At 42.6% G+C, this 12,067-nt stretch overlaps 1 protein-coding gene across 5 annotated transcripts in view; it reads left to right on the forward strand.

Moving 5' to 3' along the window:
* The first annotated feature begins 1,224 nt into the window (after positions 1–1,224).
* Positions 1,225–12,067, forward strand: part of LOC118100225 (myosin phosphatase Rho interacting protein) — a 41,079-nt gene continuing 30,236 nt past the window's right edge. For 4 of the 5 annotated variants that reach the window (XM_035145080.2, XM_035145078.2, XM_035145081.2 and 1 more), the window contains exons 1-3: positions 1,225–2,208; positions 7,755–7,832; positions 8,183–8,248. In XM_035145080.2, the coding sequence (XP_035000971.2) occupies positions 2,086–2,208; positions 7,755–7,832; positions 8,183–8,248 (267 nt within the window). In that variant the 5' untranslated portion in view covers positions 1,225–2,085. The remainder of the gene's footprint in view (positions 2,209–7,754; positions 7,833–8,182; positions 8,249–12,067) is intronic. The other variant, XM_035145082.2, reaches the window with a different exon arrangement.

A 12,067-nucleotide genomic window follows, 5' to 3' on the forward strand; every position in this document is an offset into this window, starting at 1 on the left:
GACTTGCTGCTTATAATAGCCTCTGCTTGGGTCAGACATTTATACACACATATGTGATGAATAGCATCTGAGGCACGTTCCCTTGTTGCCAGCTTGTTGCCAATAAGTTGCCAGCATAAAGGGATGGAGGATATATCTACACATAGTATTTTTTTCTTACAGCATATGATTAATCAATAGATTATTGTTGTATAGATGTATAAAACTGTCAATATTACTCCAGCAAAACCAACTGCAACTCTTCACATATTAATACAACAGTATATGATGTATTCATATAAAGTATGATACACTTTAATATTTCTCTTTTACTCTCTTACACTTTACTCCTGCTTGACCAGCCACAATGTTGAAATGGCATTATCAATTATAAACAATGACACAGCTTATACCCCAATTTAACAGAATGAAATTCAAAATTCACTTCTACCGATGTTATAGTTTGAATGCAACATTTTTTCTTGTAATGAAAGTTATTATACATTGTGGTGTTTTACTTTGACATCTGGACCTCTGTACTTTAGGGAAGTAAAATCTGAATGCAGGACTTCTTCAAAAATGTAGGTATTAAATATATAAATATCTATATAAATATCATATCTAATATAAAATGTGTACTTCTGTCTATTCAGCTACATTCTTTTTTTTAGTCGTTTATTTTGAGAATTTATTTTAAAGTTAATTCATGTACTGGCATAATATGTGAAATTTATTTCAGTTTTTTCTGTGAGTTTCATTACACCTTTTATTTTCTGAAACTTTAACAACTCAGTCATACTTGATAAACTTGATATGATAAACTTATCTTGTAAACATATTACTCATATCAACAACACACAAAAGATATGGTGTCGCATATGTTGGAAACACTAGAACATTTATTATTAATATCATTTAGATCTTTAAACATATTTTAGTCAAGACATTTAACTCAAAAAGGATCATTTGTCGTTCATATTCATCAATTCCAACACTTAATAAAAGTATTCATTACTTTTGAATTATCATTTTCAATCAAACGGATATCTCCCCTCTCTCTCTCTCTCTCTCTCTCTTTATATACATATATACACTTCAAACTGATTAATAATGATAATAACAACAACAAACTATATCAAACTCAAACACACATTTATTTAGCGTGTATAAAACAGCTCAGTAACCGTGTTCTGCCTGTGGGCGGCGACAGTGAGCAGTTATCGCGAGAGGCCAGTGGAATTCCAGGATCTGGTGAGATCTGTGTCCGCCTCCCTCGCTCCGGTGGGAGAGAAGAAAATAAACCTACCGCCGCTAACCAGGCTAGTTATGGAACCAGACCCCAAATACTGCCTGAGCGGACCGTAAGTGGAGCAGAGTGGCTCACCCTGCATGCAGCGACTCTCTTTTGGGGAGAATAGCCCGGGGACCGCAGGGGATTTTTCGGACGGTTTCTCCTCATTGTGTTGGAGTCAAGTTGTAGACGCCAGCCAGGAGACGCTTTCATTAGCTAGCTAGCCGAGCTAACCGTAGCTTAGCAGAGGAGCAGTGGGTGAACTTCGCATGGACCGAGCGCTGCGAACGGGAGAGTAGCCCGCCGCCTCACCGCCAGCCTTTCCGTCGGCTCCTGTGCTTCACATGGGAGTCGGTCGCTGCTCCATGGACACTATCGCCCCGGAGCGCGAAGGCGAACACTGTGTGCAAATGTTGTTTTTGTGGCTGACGCCGTCACGTTATTGATCTGGAAAGCTAACAGGATATTAGCCAGCTTTCTCGCCTCTCCGCTTTGTGGTCGCAGGCCACGGACTGAGAAGCATTCATCCCTGGCTGAGTGATGAGGAGGCTGGCTTGATGGCAGCTAATTGTTTAACGGGAAGCAGCAATTGGATACAACTAAACGGACAAAAGGAGGGTTTGATTTGAACGTAGTCTCCGAGCACCGCAGCTCCACTTTGGTCTTTTTTTTCCTGTTTTTTAAAACTTGAAAATGCATCGCAGTGCTGGAGCTTATTCGAAGTTGGGATAGAAGAGACGCACGGGAACACGTCGGGATTACGGCTCCACCTCCCAGAGAAGCTGCTTGCCGAGAAGGGAGCTGAAGTTTGTATAATGTCTACCGCAAAAGAAAACCCCTGTAGGAAATTCCAGGCGAACTTCTTCAACAAGAGTAAATGTCAGAACTGCTTCAAGCCTCGAGAGCTGCATCTGCTGACGGACCAGGATCTGACCCAGGTGAGCAAACAAATGATACGACCATTACTAACATGACTAACATTATGTCTTTGAATCCTGTCATGGTTTTCTTAAGGAGTTGTACAAGTGTACATTGGCAACTGGACTGACCGTAAGACAAACAAGTCCATTATATATATACTTGGACAACTCCTGAAGATTACTAACATTAAGATCAGTGTCTTAAGAAGCTCAGAGTCCTCTTTTTTTTAAAATATTGCTGCAGCCAAACTTATGAAAGTGTAAATGCTCACTGGCTGGCAGATGTGTGACCAGCTGCCTGACTGACATTAGCCTCACTTCCATTTTATATCTACGATGTCAGACTTTTACAGCTCAGTTACAGCCTCCCTAATCGGATGGATATCACAGTTGAGTTGTAAAGACCAGCAGCATATCCCTTAGATAATTCATTTTAAAGCACTTGTTGAGCAACAGTGTAATTACAGCTATGAAGGAGTGAAAGTGGGGGGTGTTTATTTTGGCTGAAACACAACACAACCCGTCTACGTCCGTGTGAATGTGAAAGCGGATTCCTGTGGATTTCTTCTACCTACAGTGATCACATTTGCTTGCCAGCTCGGTCCCTGTGATGGATTGTGCAACCGTCAGCTGTTGTTTATCTGCAGTTGTTTGTTTTCCCAAAAAACTGGGAGTTGGGGGGATATATGGGAACCTGACTGGAGAGCAGCATAGATGAGCAGGGTATGGAATAAAGTGCGGCTCAGCTGTGGGGATCATGTTAGAGGCATGTCTTTCTGAGTCACTCTTTTCTCTCTCTCAGATCATTAGTTTAGACTCTGTTGTATCCGGTAATTGATCCCAGACGATGAGGCCCAGATGCGCCCTTGTACATGGCTTAAGAGCCAAACAGCAACGTCAGCATCCTCTTCTCCTCTGGGAGTGTGTGGGGGCACACGCTGTGCTTGCTTTTTACACATGTGCGTATCACTTGCCGCCCCGAGTTTATTGCAGGTTAACCCTTCAGATGCGAGACTCCTGAGTCAGGATAGAGAGCTTATGGTTACATCACTTCCTCTAATCTCCCTGTGACCCGGCGAAAACTCTCTCACACAGCCCGAGTGACGACAGCCGGAACCAGAGAGGCTTACTGTACTGGCCTTTGAGAGTGATTCGCCATCAGTCCTCGCTCATCACTGTTGTTCCAGTCGCCCACAGGCTTTTGAAAACGCCTGCAGTCTGTCAGCTATCCAAACAGTTAGCAGGGAGCTCAGTTGCACAAGCACGTTTTGTAAGGATTCTATCTGGACAGCCCTCGAACTGGTTGGGACTACTCACCAGTCCATTGCTGGTCTAATTCTTTGTGTAACACCACATAAACGGTGTTAAACTTCTGAGCCCCGACCCACAGTCGGGGTAAAGCTTTGTAAAATGTCCCCAGTGTTCAGAAACCGATGCAGGTCGACTAAGAGGAGATCAACCCCATAACCCAGTAAAAATAAAGCTCTGTAATGCTGTTAAAACACCATGAATAGGTTATTTACCTTAATGAATTTGAGCCTTAAATTCAATGAAGGTTATTCAGAACTTAAAGGGAGTTTGAGAATGCAACTTTGGAACAGATAGCCCACATGGAAAAGTTATGCAAAAGGAACAGAGCTGAATGTCAGACGGACAGTATCCAATATAAACAATCTCTTTGTTCAACGCTGCCAGTACAAAAGGTGGGGGGGGGCTGCTGCTGGAGCCCGGGGAAAATCTTTTATTTCAGTCAATGTGCTCCAAAAGGAGGTTTTATTTCCCTACAAGTTCCAGCATCGGTGTCACGGTTTTCACCCATGAATTGTTCGTCCCCAGAGAGTTAAGATTTTCGTCTAGGCCCGGCGGTCCCTCCCTGCTGGAGAAAAGCGATCATACTATCTGGTCGAGGTGGTGGGAGGCAGGACATTGATGGAGGACACAGGCAGGCTGAGGTTTACACGTACGTGGGAGGGACTGTGAGAGACAGGCAGGGATGCGATGGGACATGAGGAGTGGGAGCAGGAGTCACAGGGAGAGAAAGGAAGTTTGTGGTTGGGAAATCAAGAGTAGAGGTTCCCAGAGGCTGCAGCTCCACAACCCACGATAAAAGATTCTGACTAAAAGGTACAGAGTGGAGTCAAACCTTTCAGAGCCTATAACGTTAACACAAATGGTCCAGTGCATTTCCTGATTTGACTGCAGGCTGTTCTCTCAGTTGTTTTTATCATGTCACGCCAAATAGACTACAACTCCCATATCAATGGCTCTGTGCCAGCCTGTCCAATGTTTGTGGGAGGGCCTTGTATTTAGGTTCACTGTTGTGATATCAGGAGCATTTTCACATGGTGTCACGCCCAGCTGCGATTTGTTTTTGTCACCCACAAGCTGTGAAAACAGAATCCCAGTTAGAATGAACCCGTTTGTCTGAGTTGCCATTAGAACACAAGCACATTTATTCCTTTTTGAGGACGCTGACTTACTGCCAATGGTTGGGTAGTTCATGTAGCAGCAAAGTAGAGAAGCCAACTTTCTGTCTTTATGATAACTAATTTCACATGGCACCATGTAGTAATTGATATAATTATGCTTAATACTGTCATGTGCTGACATGATTAGAGAGCTTATTGAAGGTTTGCACAGGATTGGCTGGCTTTGTTGGACACAGTTATGAGGTGTGAAAACAAGTAATAGTTTTGCAGTATGCAGCAACATAAAGAAATATTAATGACAATACCTATCTTGTGTGTCGAAACAGATAAATTATCTCAGATAATCGTGTGTGTGTGGTGTGTAGCCTCCTCATCCCAACACAAAGGTTTCCAGCAAAAACAACTTCCATCTGTTGACATTTTAGTTATAGCCCAATGAGTAATATGTCAAACACCATGCCTACACAGAAGGTTTAGCATGAGCAGCATGTCAGCAGACCGTCAGCAGCAGTTCCGGTGATCTGTACATGTCTTAACAGGCAGCGTTCAGTCACATTATTGTGACCAGCGGTTTGCAGAACCCAATACACAACACAGGAAAATACATGGGAGTGTATACATACACTTTGGGTCATGTTTACAGGCTTATACTGAGAATATAATGTGAGCTTTCTCATGGCCTGTGACGGCTGTTTTGATTGATATAGGAGCATATAATGTTCAGGCTGACGTTTTGTTAAGAAGAACAAGTGGGTGCAGGTAGGTTAGTGAGGGATGTTCAGTTTGTGTTCTATTTGTGTTGAAACTGGTTATTAAGGTGGATATCCGTGGACTCCTTAGTTAAAGCATCTGTTAGTGACATTCCACAGCTGTAAAGGATAGCACATACTTTACATTTGTGCATAAAAGATGTTGATGGTTGGACCCTCTGGTGACCTAATGGTTAAGGCACTTATCATTTAACTTTACGTCCATGGTTGCTCTACAAACAAAGGCTAAAATGATCCAAAACATCTTAAAAGCATAAACATGGTTGGGCTGTTGGACGATGCCATCGACCATTAGTGATGGCCGACAGCCACAATGTTGAGCCAATATTGTGATGCCCCATTCCCTCGACACAGACAGAGGCCTGTCTGCCGCACACAGACTATAATTTCAGTGTCTACTATAACATAGAAAAATACAGTGGAAACTGGATAAAGTGATCAACTGTTTATGGATCGAAAAGCTTGGGACATAATCGCTCCTATATAAATGCTGTAATAGTTTGGTTATAATGATCTAGCTGTCCGCTTACAGTGTTCATTTGGGATCTTTTCATACATGTTTGGACCATAAAAAAAGTTCTAAAATTGTTTTTAATGGCTCTGTCAGCTAAGTTTACAAATCTGTTGTTTTTACCCAGTCTGAGTTCAGAAATGTGTGCAATGACACTGTTTGTCTGTGTGTCAGCGCAAGAGAGAGGAAGTGAGCCAGCGGAGTCGGGGTGGGCTGAATTAATTTATTAATGAGCGCAGCTATGAAGAAAGATTTTACTAATTTAAGAAAAGTATTGATCATGTGGTGATCAGTGTTGATATCGCAGAGATTCTTTGCATTACAGTGAGATAATTTAGTGATTTGCGTGTGTTTCAGTCTGAATTATGAAATGAAAAATTAGTTTTGTTAAATTAATAAAGTAACAAGAGCTCAATGTACACTACAGCACCTGTAGGATGGCATTGGGTTGGTGTTGGGGTGTCACTGTTACATAGTTTTTATTATGGAAAATCAGTATATCCCCAGGTTGGAGGGGGTAGTGGTGGGGATGTTATATGCAGGATCAGTATAGAGGAAGTTGGTCCATTGTGTGTTATTGTAAGCGTGTGAGCAGGGATGTGTTCTTCTTGCTTCTAAAGTTTCTGAAACAGCTGCTTCTTGTTTTCCTCCTCATGGTTGTCTCTCTAGAGTTTGTGCTTTTTTCCGGCTGTCTGTCTCAGTGCAGGACATTAAGTCACCAGTGAGAATCATCTTTGGTCAAATTACGACACCAATTTGAGTTATCTGGGCCACAGGCTGTGGCCCCTCCATAGTAACCTTTTTTTTAATGGTTTCTGCTCATCGAAACAACCTTTTTATAGGCACGTTCATACAGGTTCAAGGAAGGAACATGTAGATTTATGACAGGCATGCAGTGACATGGAGGAGAACCAGGTCTTGTATAAGAGTAGCAGAATAATCATCAGATCCTTCTACCTTACAGCAGAAATTCAAGGGATAGGTTTATGGAAGAGGTGGGGGAATGATTGCTGGTTTGAGAACCGCTCGCTAATGGTTAACACTTGGCTGTCCTTATTAATGGAGAGCAAAGAGCAGCAGGTTTACAGAGCCTACATACTGCCCCGTAGGAGCAACCGCTTTCAGACATGACCTCCGGATAATGTCCGGAGAATTGGCTACAGAGTTTACCCAGAGTCTACCTTTCACACATGCACAACACAGCGGGAGGTTTTCTGCACAGACGTGTTCACAACAGCATCAAATACCCTGAATTATTCATGCGAGAGGTGGAGCAGCCGGGTGCAGCCGAAAGAGACGGGAAGTGTCGTATTAACTCCGCTGCGTGGTTCACATGATTTTGTTTACAGCACCCCGACACCGTAGTTGTCTCGTATCACCAGAACTCTCTTGACATCTTCGTTGGTGTCTTCTACGTGTCCAGGGTAGGTCTGAAAGCAGCTTCGGTTTATATGTTTCCATGACTTTAGAACTGTTGTGCCTCTGTTGGGCTGCGGTAGCCCAGACGATGAACTCTGATAATGGGTTTAGATAAATTGTGAGTTTTAAGAAGGCCTCTAGTCAGTCGTCATCTTCGTCTTTTGGTCTCATCTGCTGTTGGGGAACAAAGAAAAAAAGAAGCACTCAATCATGTCATCAGACAGAGCTGATTGCACCAGAAGGATCACCAACTGGTTTTGTGTGGCTGCAAAATGCACCTCGAAAGCAGAGGCAACATCTGGACCCCAAAAGGCTTCTCTTCCTCATATTAACAGCATCTCTCGCTCCCTCCCATCCCCCCTCAGCTAACACTCTCTTCCAGTTTTAATGATTACCTAAATTGCTCTTTTTCCCTCCCCCCTCTCTCTTTTACAGGCTAAACCTATTTATGGTGGATGGCTTTGCTTGGCCCCGGAGGGAACTGACTTTGACAATCCTATGCAAAGATCCAGGGTAAGAACATGTTCTGTATATAGGGCTGCTTTTTTTCTGTGGTCAAGGGGGATGTATACATATGTACAGTGTTTGTATATGCTTTACTTCCCCTTAATTAATGTAAATGTACTGTGCTGGAATTCATCAAAAGCTGTTTTCCCTGCATCTACAGCCTCTTCTTGAAAGATAAAATGTGAAGCTTAACTGTCGAACTTTGCATTGTTGTTCTTTTCTGGAAAAATAAGTGCTTTTTTCTTTCTTTCTTCGATTTTATGTAAAAAGCAGCATTTCAGTGATGTTGTAACCCATAATACATCTACATTGCTTCAAAGTCAAGCTTCTCTGATCGCAAGTATTTCTTCTAACAGAAATGGCAAAGAAGATTCTTTGTGCTGTACGAACATGGCTGTTTACGCTTTGCCCTGGACGAGTCGGTAAGTTGTGCATCTTATCCATTACTCCCAGACTTCTTTCTCTTCTTTTGTGCAACCAGGGCGTGAACCGAACTGAACCTAAAGGCTAGAGAAATGTGTTTTCATATTCATTTTCATAATTCAGCCTCCTCAATACAGTTCTTAGAGGTTAAAAAGAAGTTAATTTACAGAAGTCTAAATTATACGTGATTTTTTTCTCTTGGCTGCTGTAGGCAGTAATGTTATGTATACATATATAACTGCTTTCAGACATGCACTGACCTCCGAATAATCTCCTGAAATTATCCGGAGGGGCTGTATGTCAGCATGCAAATGTACGAGACAGTTGTTGTGGCCTGAGTTTCTCCTGCCAGCCCCCTAGGAAAAACAGATAACGTCTGAATGAGCTTATGTAAGACAATAGCAGAAGAAAATCCAGGGGATTCACAATGAGCGCCTTGATGACGTTTTGAGAACGTGGCAAACGCAAAACTGAAAAAAAACTAAAAGACAGATACCTCAGAATGAAAAAGACGAACCATACACATAGAAGACACTGGCACAGATGTCAAGAGGGCTTTTGGTTATGAGGGCAGACAGTGGTGTTGAAATTTCCTACATGAACCATCTATCACAGCGCCTTTCCCGCAGTAACCTTTTGCTGTGTGTTATATGCAATGCAGTGAAGAGGATTGGAGAAGCACAGAGTAAAAGGCTGTGAAGTCACCTCTTGGTGCCCACTGTAATCCTGTGTTTGTGGTGGCAGTGTGTCGCCAGGGGAATGTGACACGGGTGACCAAGCCCATACCTGCTAATCAGGCTGGAGATTGGACTGCTTGTGTGTAAACACTGGGGGCAATACTCTACCCGGCAGCCTGCAGGACAACACACAGACACTGACTTTTAGTTTAACTTGACCTCATGTTTTACTTTTAAACATAAAAGAGACATTTTCTGCAGGTGTGTATCTGTGTGTGTGTGAGGAGCACCAACTGTGAGGGGAAAGGAGATGAGCTGACTTTGGAACAGCCCGACTGGGCCTCTGTGTATAAGCCAGACGTTTGAAGTCACATTTGGTGAATCTCTTTGTGTTGCCAGTGATGACAATGTGAGGAAACGTGGTTGTGTTTGTGCGTGTGCGTGTGCATGTTTCCACTGTGTAATGTGTTTCCAGTGACTACCAGTGCTGCTGTGCAGTTGTGTTTTCCTCTCATTGTAACAGCGATTCCCAAACTGTCTGCCTTATTGTCCTGTGGTCTTTTCATCTGCTCCACAAGGCAGGAAAAGTGGGTCAGGGAAATGGCTGCTTTGTACTCTGGACTCTGAGGATCGGAGCTCTTTTAAACATAGGAAAACTGATAATAACACGTTAACGGTCTTGATCGCATCACGCTCATCGTTGTTTACCCAGTGGCCCAGGCCACTAGTGGAGGTTGGATATGATCTGTTTGAGGTCTGGGTTGAAGGCTTGCGTTCATATATCCATTCCCCTCCTGTGGCTTTTATATGAATGCAGAGATTTACACAAGCAACACCCACCCACTCTTTGTCTTATGGCTCCTTTGATCACATTATCTCCACTCTTATTGCTGTTCGTCAACAGACCGGCCCTGCTAAGCCTCTCATAACAAGGAGGTCCGTGCCTGATAGTACAAAGTATTTTCTGCTCTATATTGAATGTCAAGACAGCAGGGTTCAGGCGTAAGGTCATAAGAGCTTGAAGTAAAGTCTCCTCCTTCGTGTTAATGTTTTGTGCTGAACTAAAGCAAATCATTTGAATTTGATTGTGGTCCACAACATTTTCATGATGTTCCAAGAAAAAAAAGATGAATGCTGAAATTTAGATTGTATGTGCTTAGTAATTAATGGAAGTTAATTACTTATGCTTAGTTAAATAGTTCTTGTCATGGCTAGCTGGAGCAAAGGAAGCTCCTACTCTGAGGTGTGTTGGCCATATTTCAGCCGTTGTTGATATTCCTACTTCTTGTATCGATACGAAATACCCAGACTCCTTTTGTCATCCTTTTCCCTCTTTTCTCTTTCTGTGCTGGGCGAGCATTACAAACATTATGTCCTTATCATCAACTTTGTGCGTCATTCAAAAATAACATCGGTAAAACAAGACTTGGTGAATGGATTTCATCTGCAATTTTCTCAACCTCTCATAACCATCTGACACAGATACAACATTTGGCACACTGACCAAAATCTTTGTCCGACTGGACGTCTGTAGACATCTCACTGTCCCAGTGGCCACTAGTCAGCTGACTGATTTACTGTAGCTCTCTCTCTCGCTCTCTCACTCTCTCTCTCGCATAATCAATTTGTCGGGCCGTTAACATTTTTCAGACTTGATTCTTTTTGACAGATCTGTGACAGATGTAATTCTTGGCTGTTTGACAGGTTTTCTACCTGGTTCATTTGTGCAAGAACTTGTTTTCACTCGCCATGTATTCATTTCCACTGTGGCTGTAGAACATTGTGCACCAGCCTTCAGAATCTATCCAAACACTTTTAAGGTGGATTAACTCTGAAAGACTCACTATAGACAGACTCAAAAACACTCACTAATAACACATGCGTAAAAGAGTGTAGCTACACTGGTACTCACTCCATTTATAAAGAATATCTGTTAACTGGAATGGCACTCAAAAGAGTGCATACCTCAAACAAGGCCCAACAGCCCCCTTAGAATCAATCAAGCCGCACCAAATTACACACACTTGTCAGTCCTCTAAATATGCCCTGTTTCATCAACATCAATGAATAATTTCTTGGGGAAATTGATGACAATGTCAAAAAAAAAAGCCCTGTCTCGCAATATTGATGCGATTCCTGGATCCGTCCGAAGATATAATGGTTTCTTATTTGGCCTATGTCCCATCCCTCTACCAAGTTTGGTGGAAATCTGTTTAGTATATTTTGCATAGTCCTGCTGCGGACAAACAAACAACCAACAAATAAATAAACGGACATGAGTGAAAAGCATAACTTACTTGGTGTAGGTAATAAATGAACATTTAATTGTTTCATCCTGCAGCATAATATTAAGTATTGTCTCATATTAGGGCCAATACGGTATCTTTTCCTTCCAGAGCAGTACAGAACTCTATTTTTCTGCTTATTTCGTTTAGTCTTGTAGCGGTAAGTTAAACCCTGCTATGATAATGATACTTCTACAAACATAAAGGAAAGATTTTCATTAGGTCACAGTCCCTTCATCACTAAATTATAAAGGACAAATGTGGTTGAATGGAGCTGTTTTTCCAACATTGATTTTCCAAACATCTTGATTCCTCTTGGAGAACAAGGTCCAGGCGATGATGACATTGGTTTCTATTTTTTGCTCGGTAGACAGCAGGGTGCTATCTGAAGCACTGGACTCTTAAAGCTGAACTATTTCCACCGCAAGCAGAGGGAAAGATGCTCTCCCCATCTGAAGCAGCATTCCTCCTCCAATGCCCTTATTTGGTGAACTGCAGTGAGCTTGCAGCCCCGGGGACCACAGAGAGCAGGAGAAAGGGAGCTCTAGCCCCTAAAAGCCACAGAGGAAACGTCAGATATGCCCCAGACCCAGACATTCCACACACGGCCTGCCACAGCAAGCACCCAACTTGATAGTTGAACAGCCAGAGGAATAGTTTAGCAGGTACATCACTGCTACATACATGGCGAATCAAATTGAGATGAAGATTGGATATGGACAAACAGTGAGACAGGCAGTCTGAGAGAAATCTTCTAAAAAAGCAATAATATCATGAGACCACCCTGAAAGCTTCAGGGGCAAAAGGTCAACGACCATGAGAACATGCTGAAGGAGACGCAGAAGACAACTTCACT

Source organism: Hippoglossus stenolepis, chromosome 21, assembly GCF_022539355.2.
Source record: "Hippoglossus stenolepis isolate QCI-W04-F060 chromosome 21, HSTE1.2, whole genome shotgun sequence".
Taxonomy (NCBI): domain Eukaryota; kingdom Metazoa; phylum Chordata; class Actinopteri; order Pleuronectiformes; family Pleuronectidae; genus Hippoglossus; species Hippoglossus stenolepis.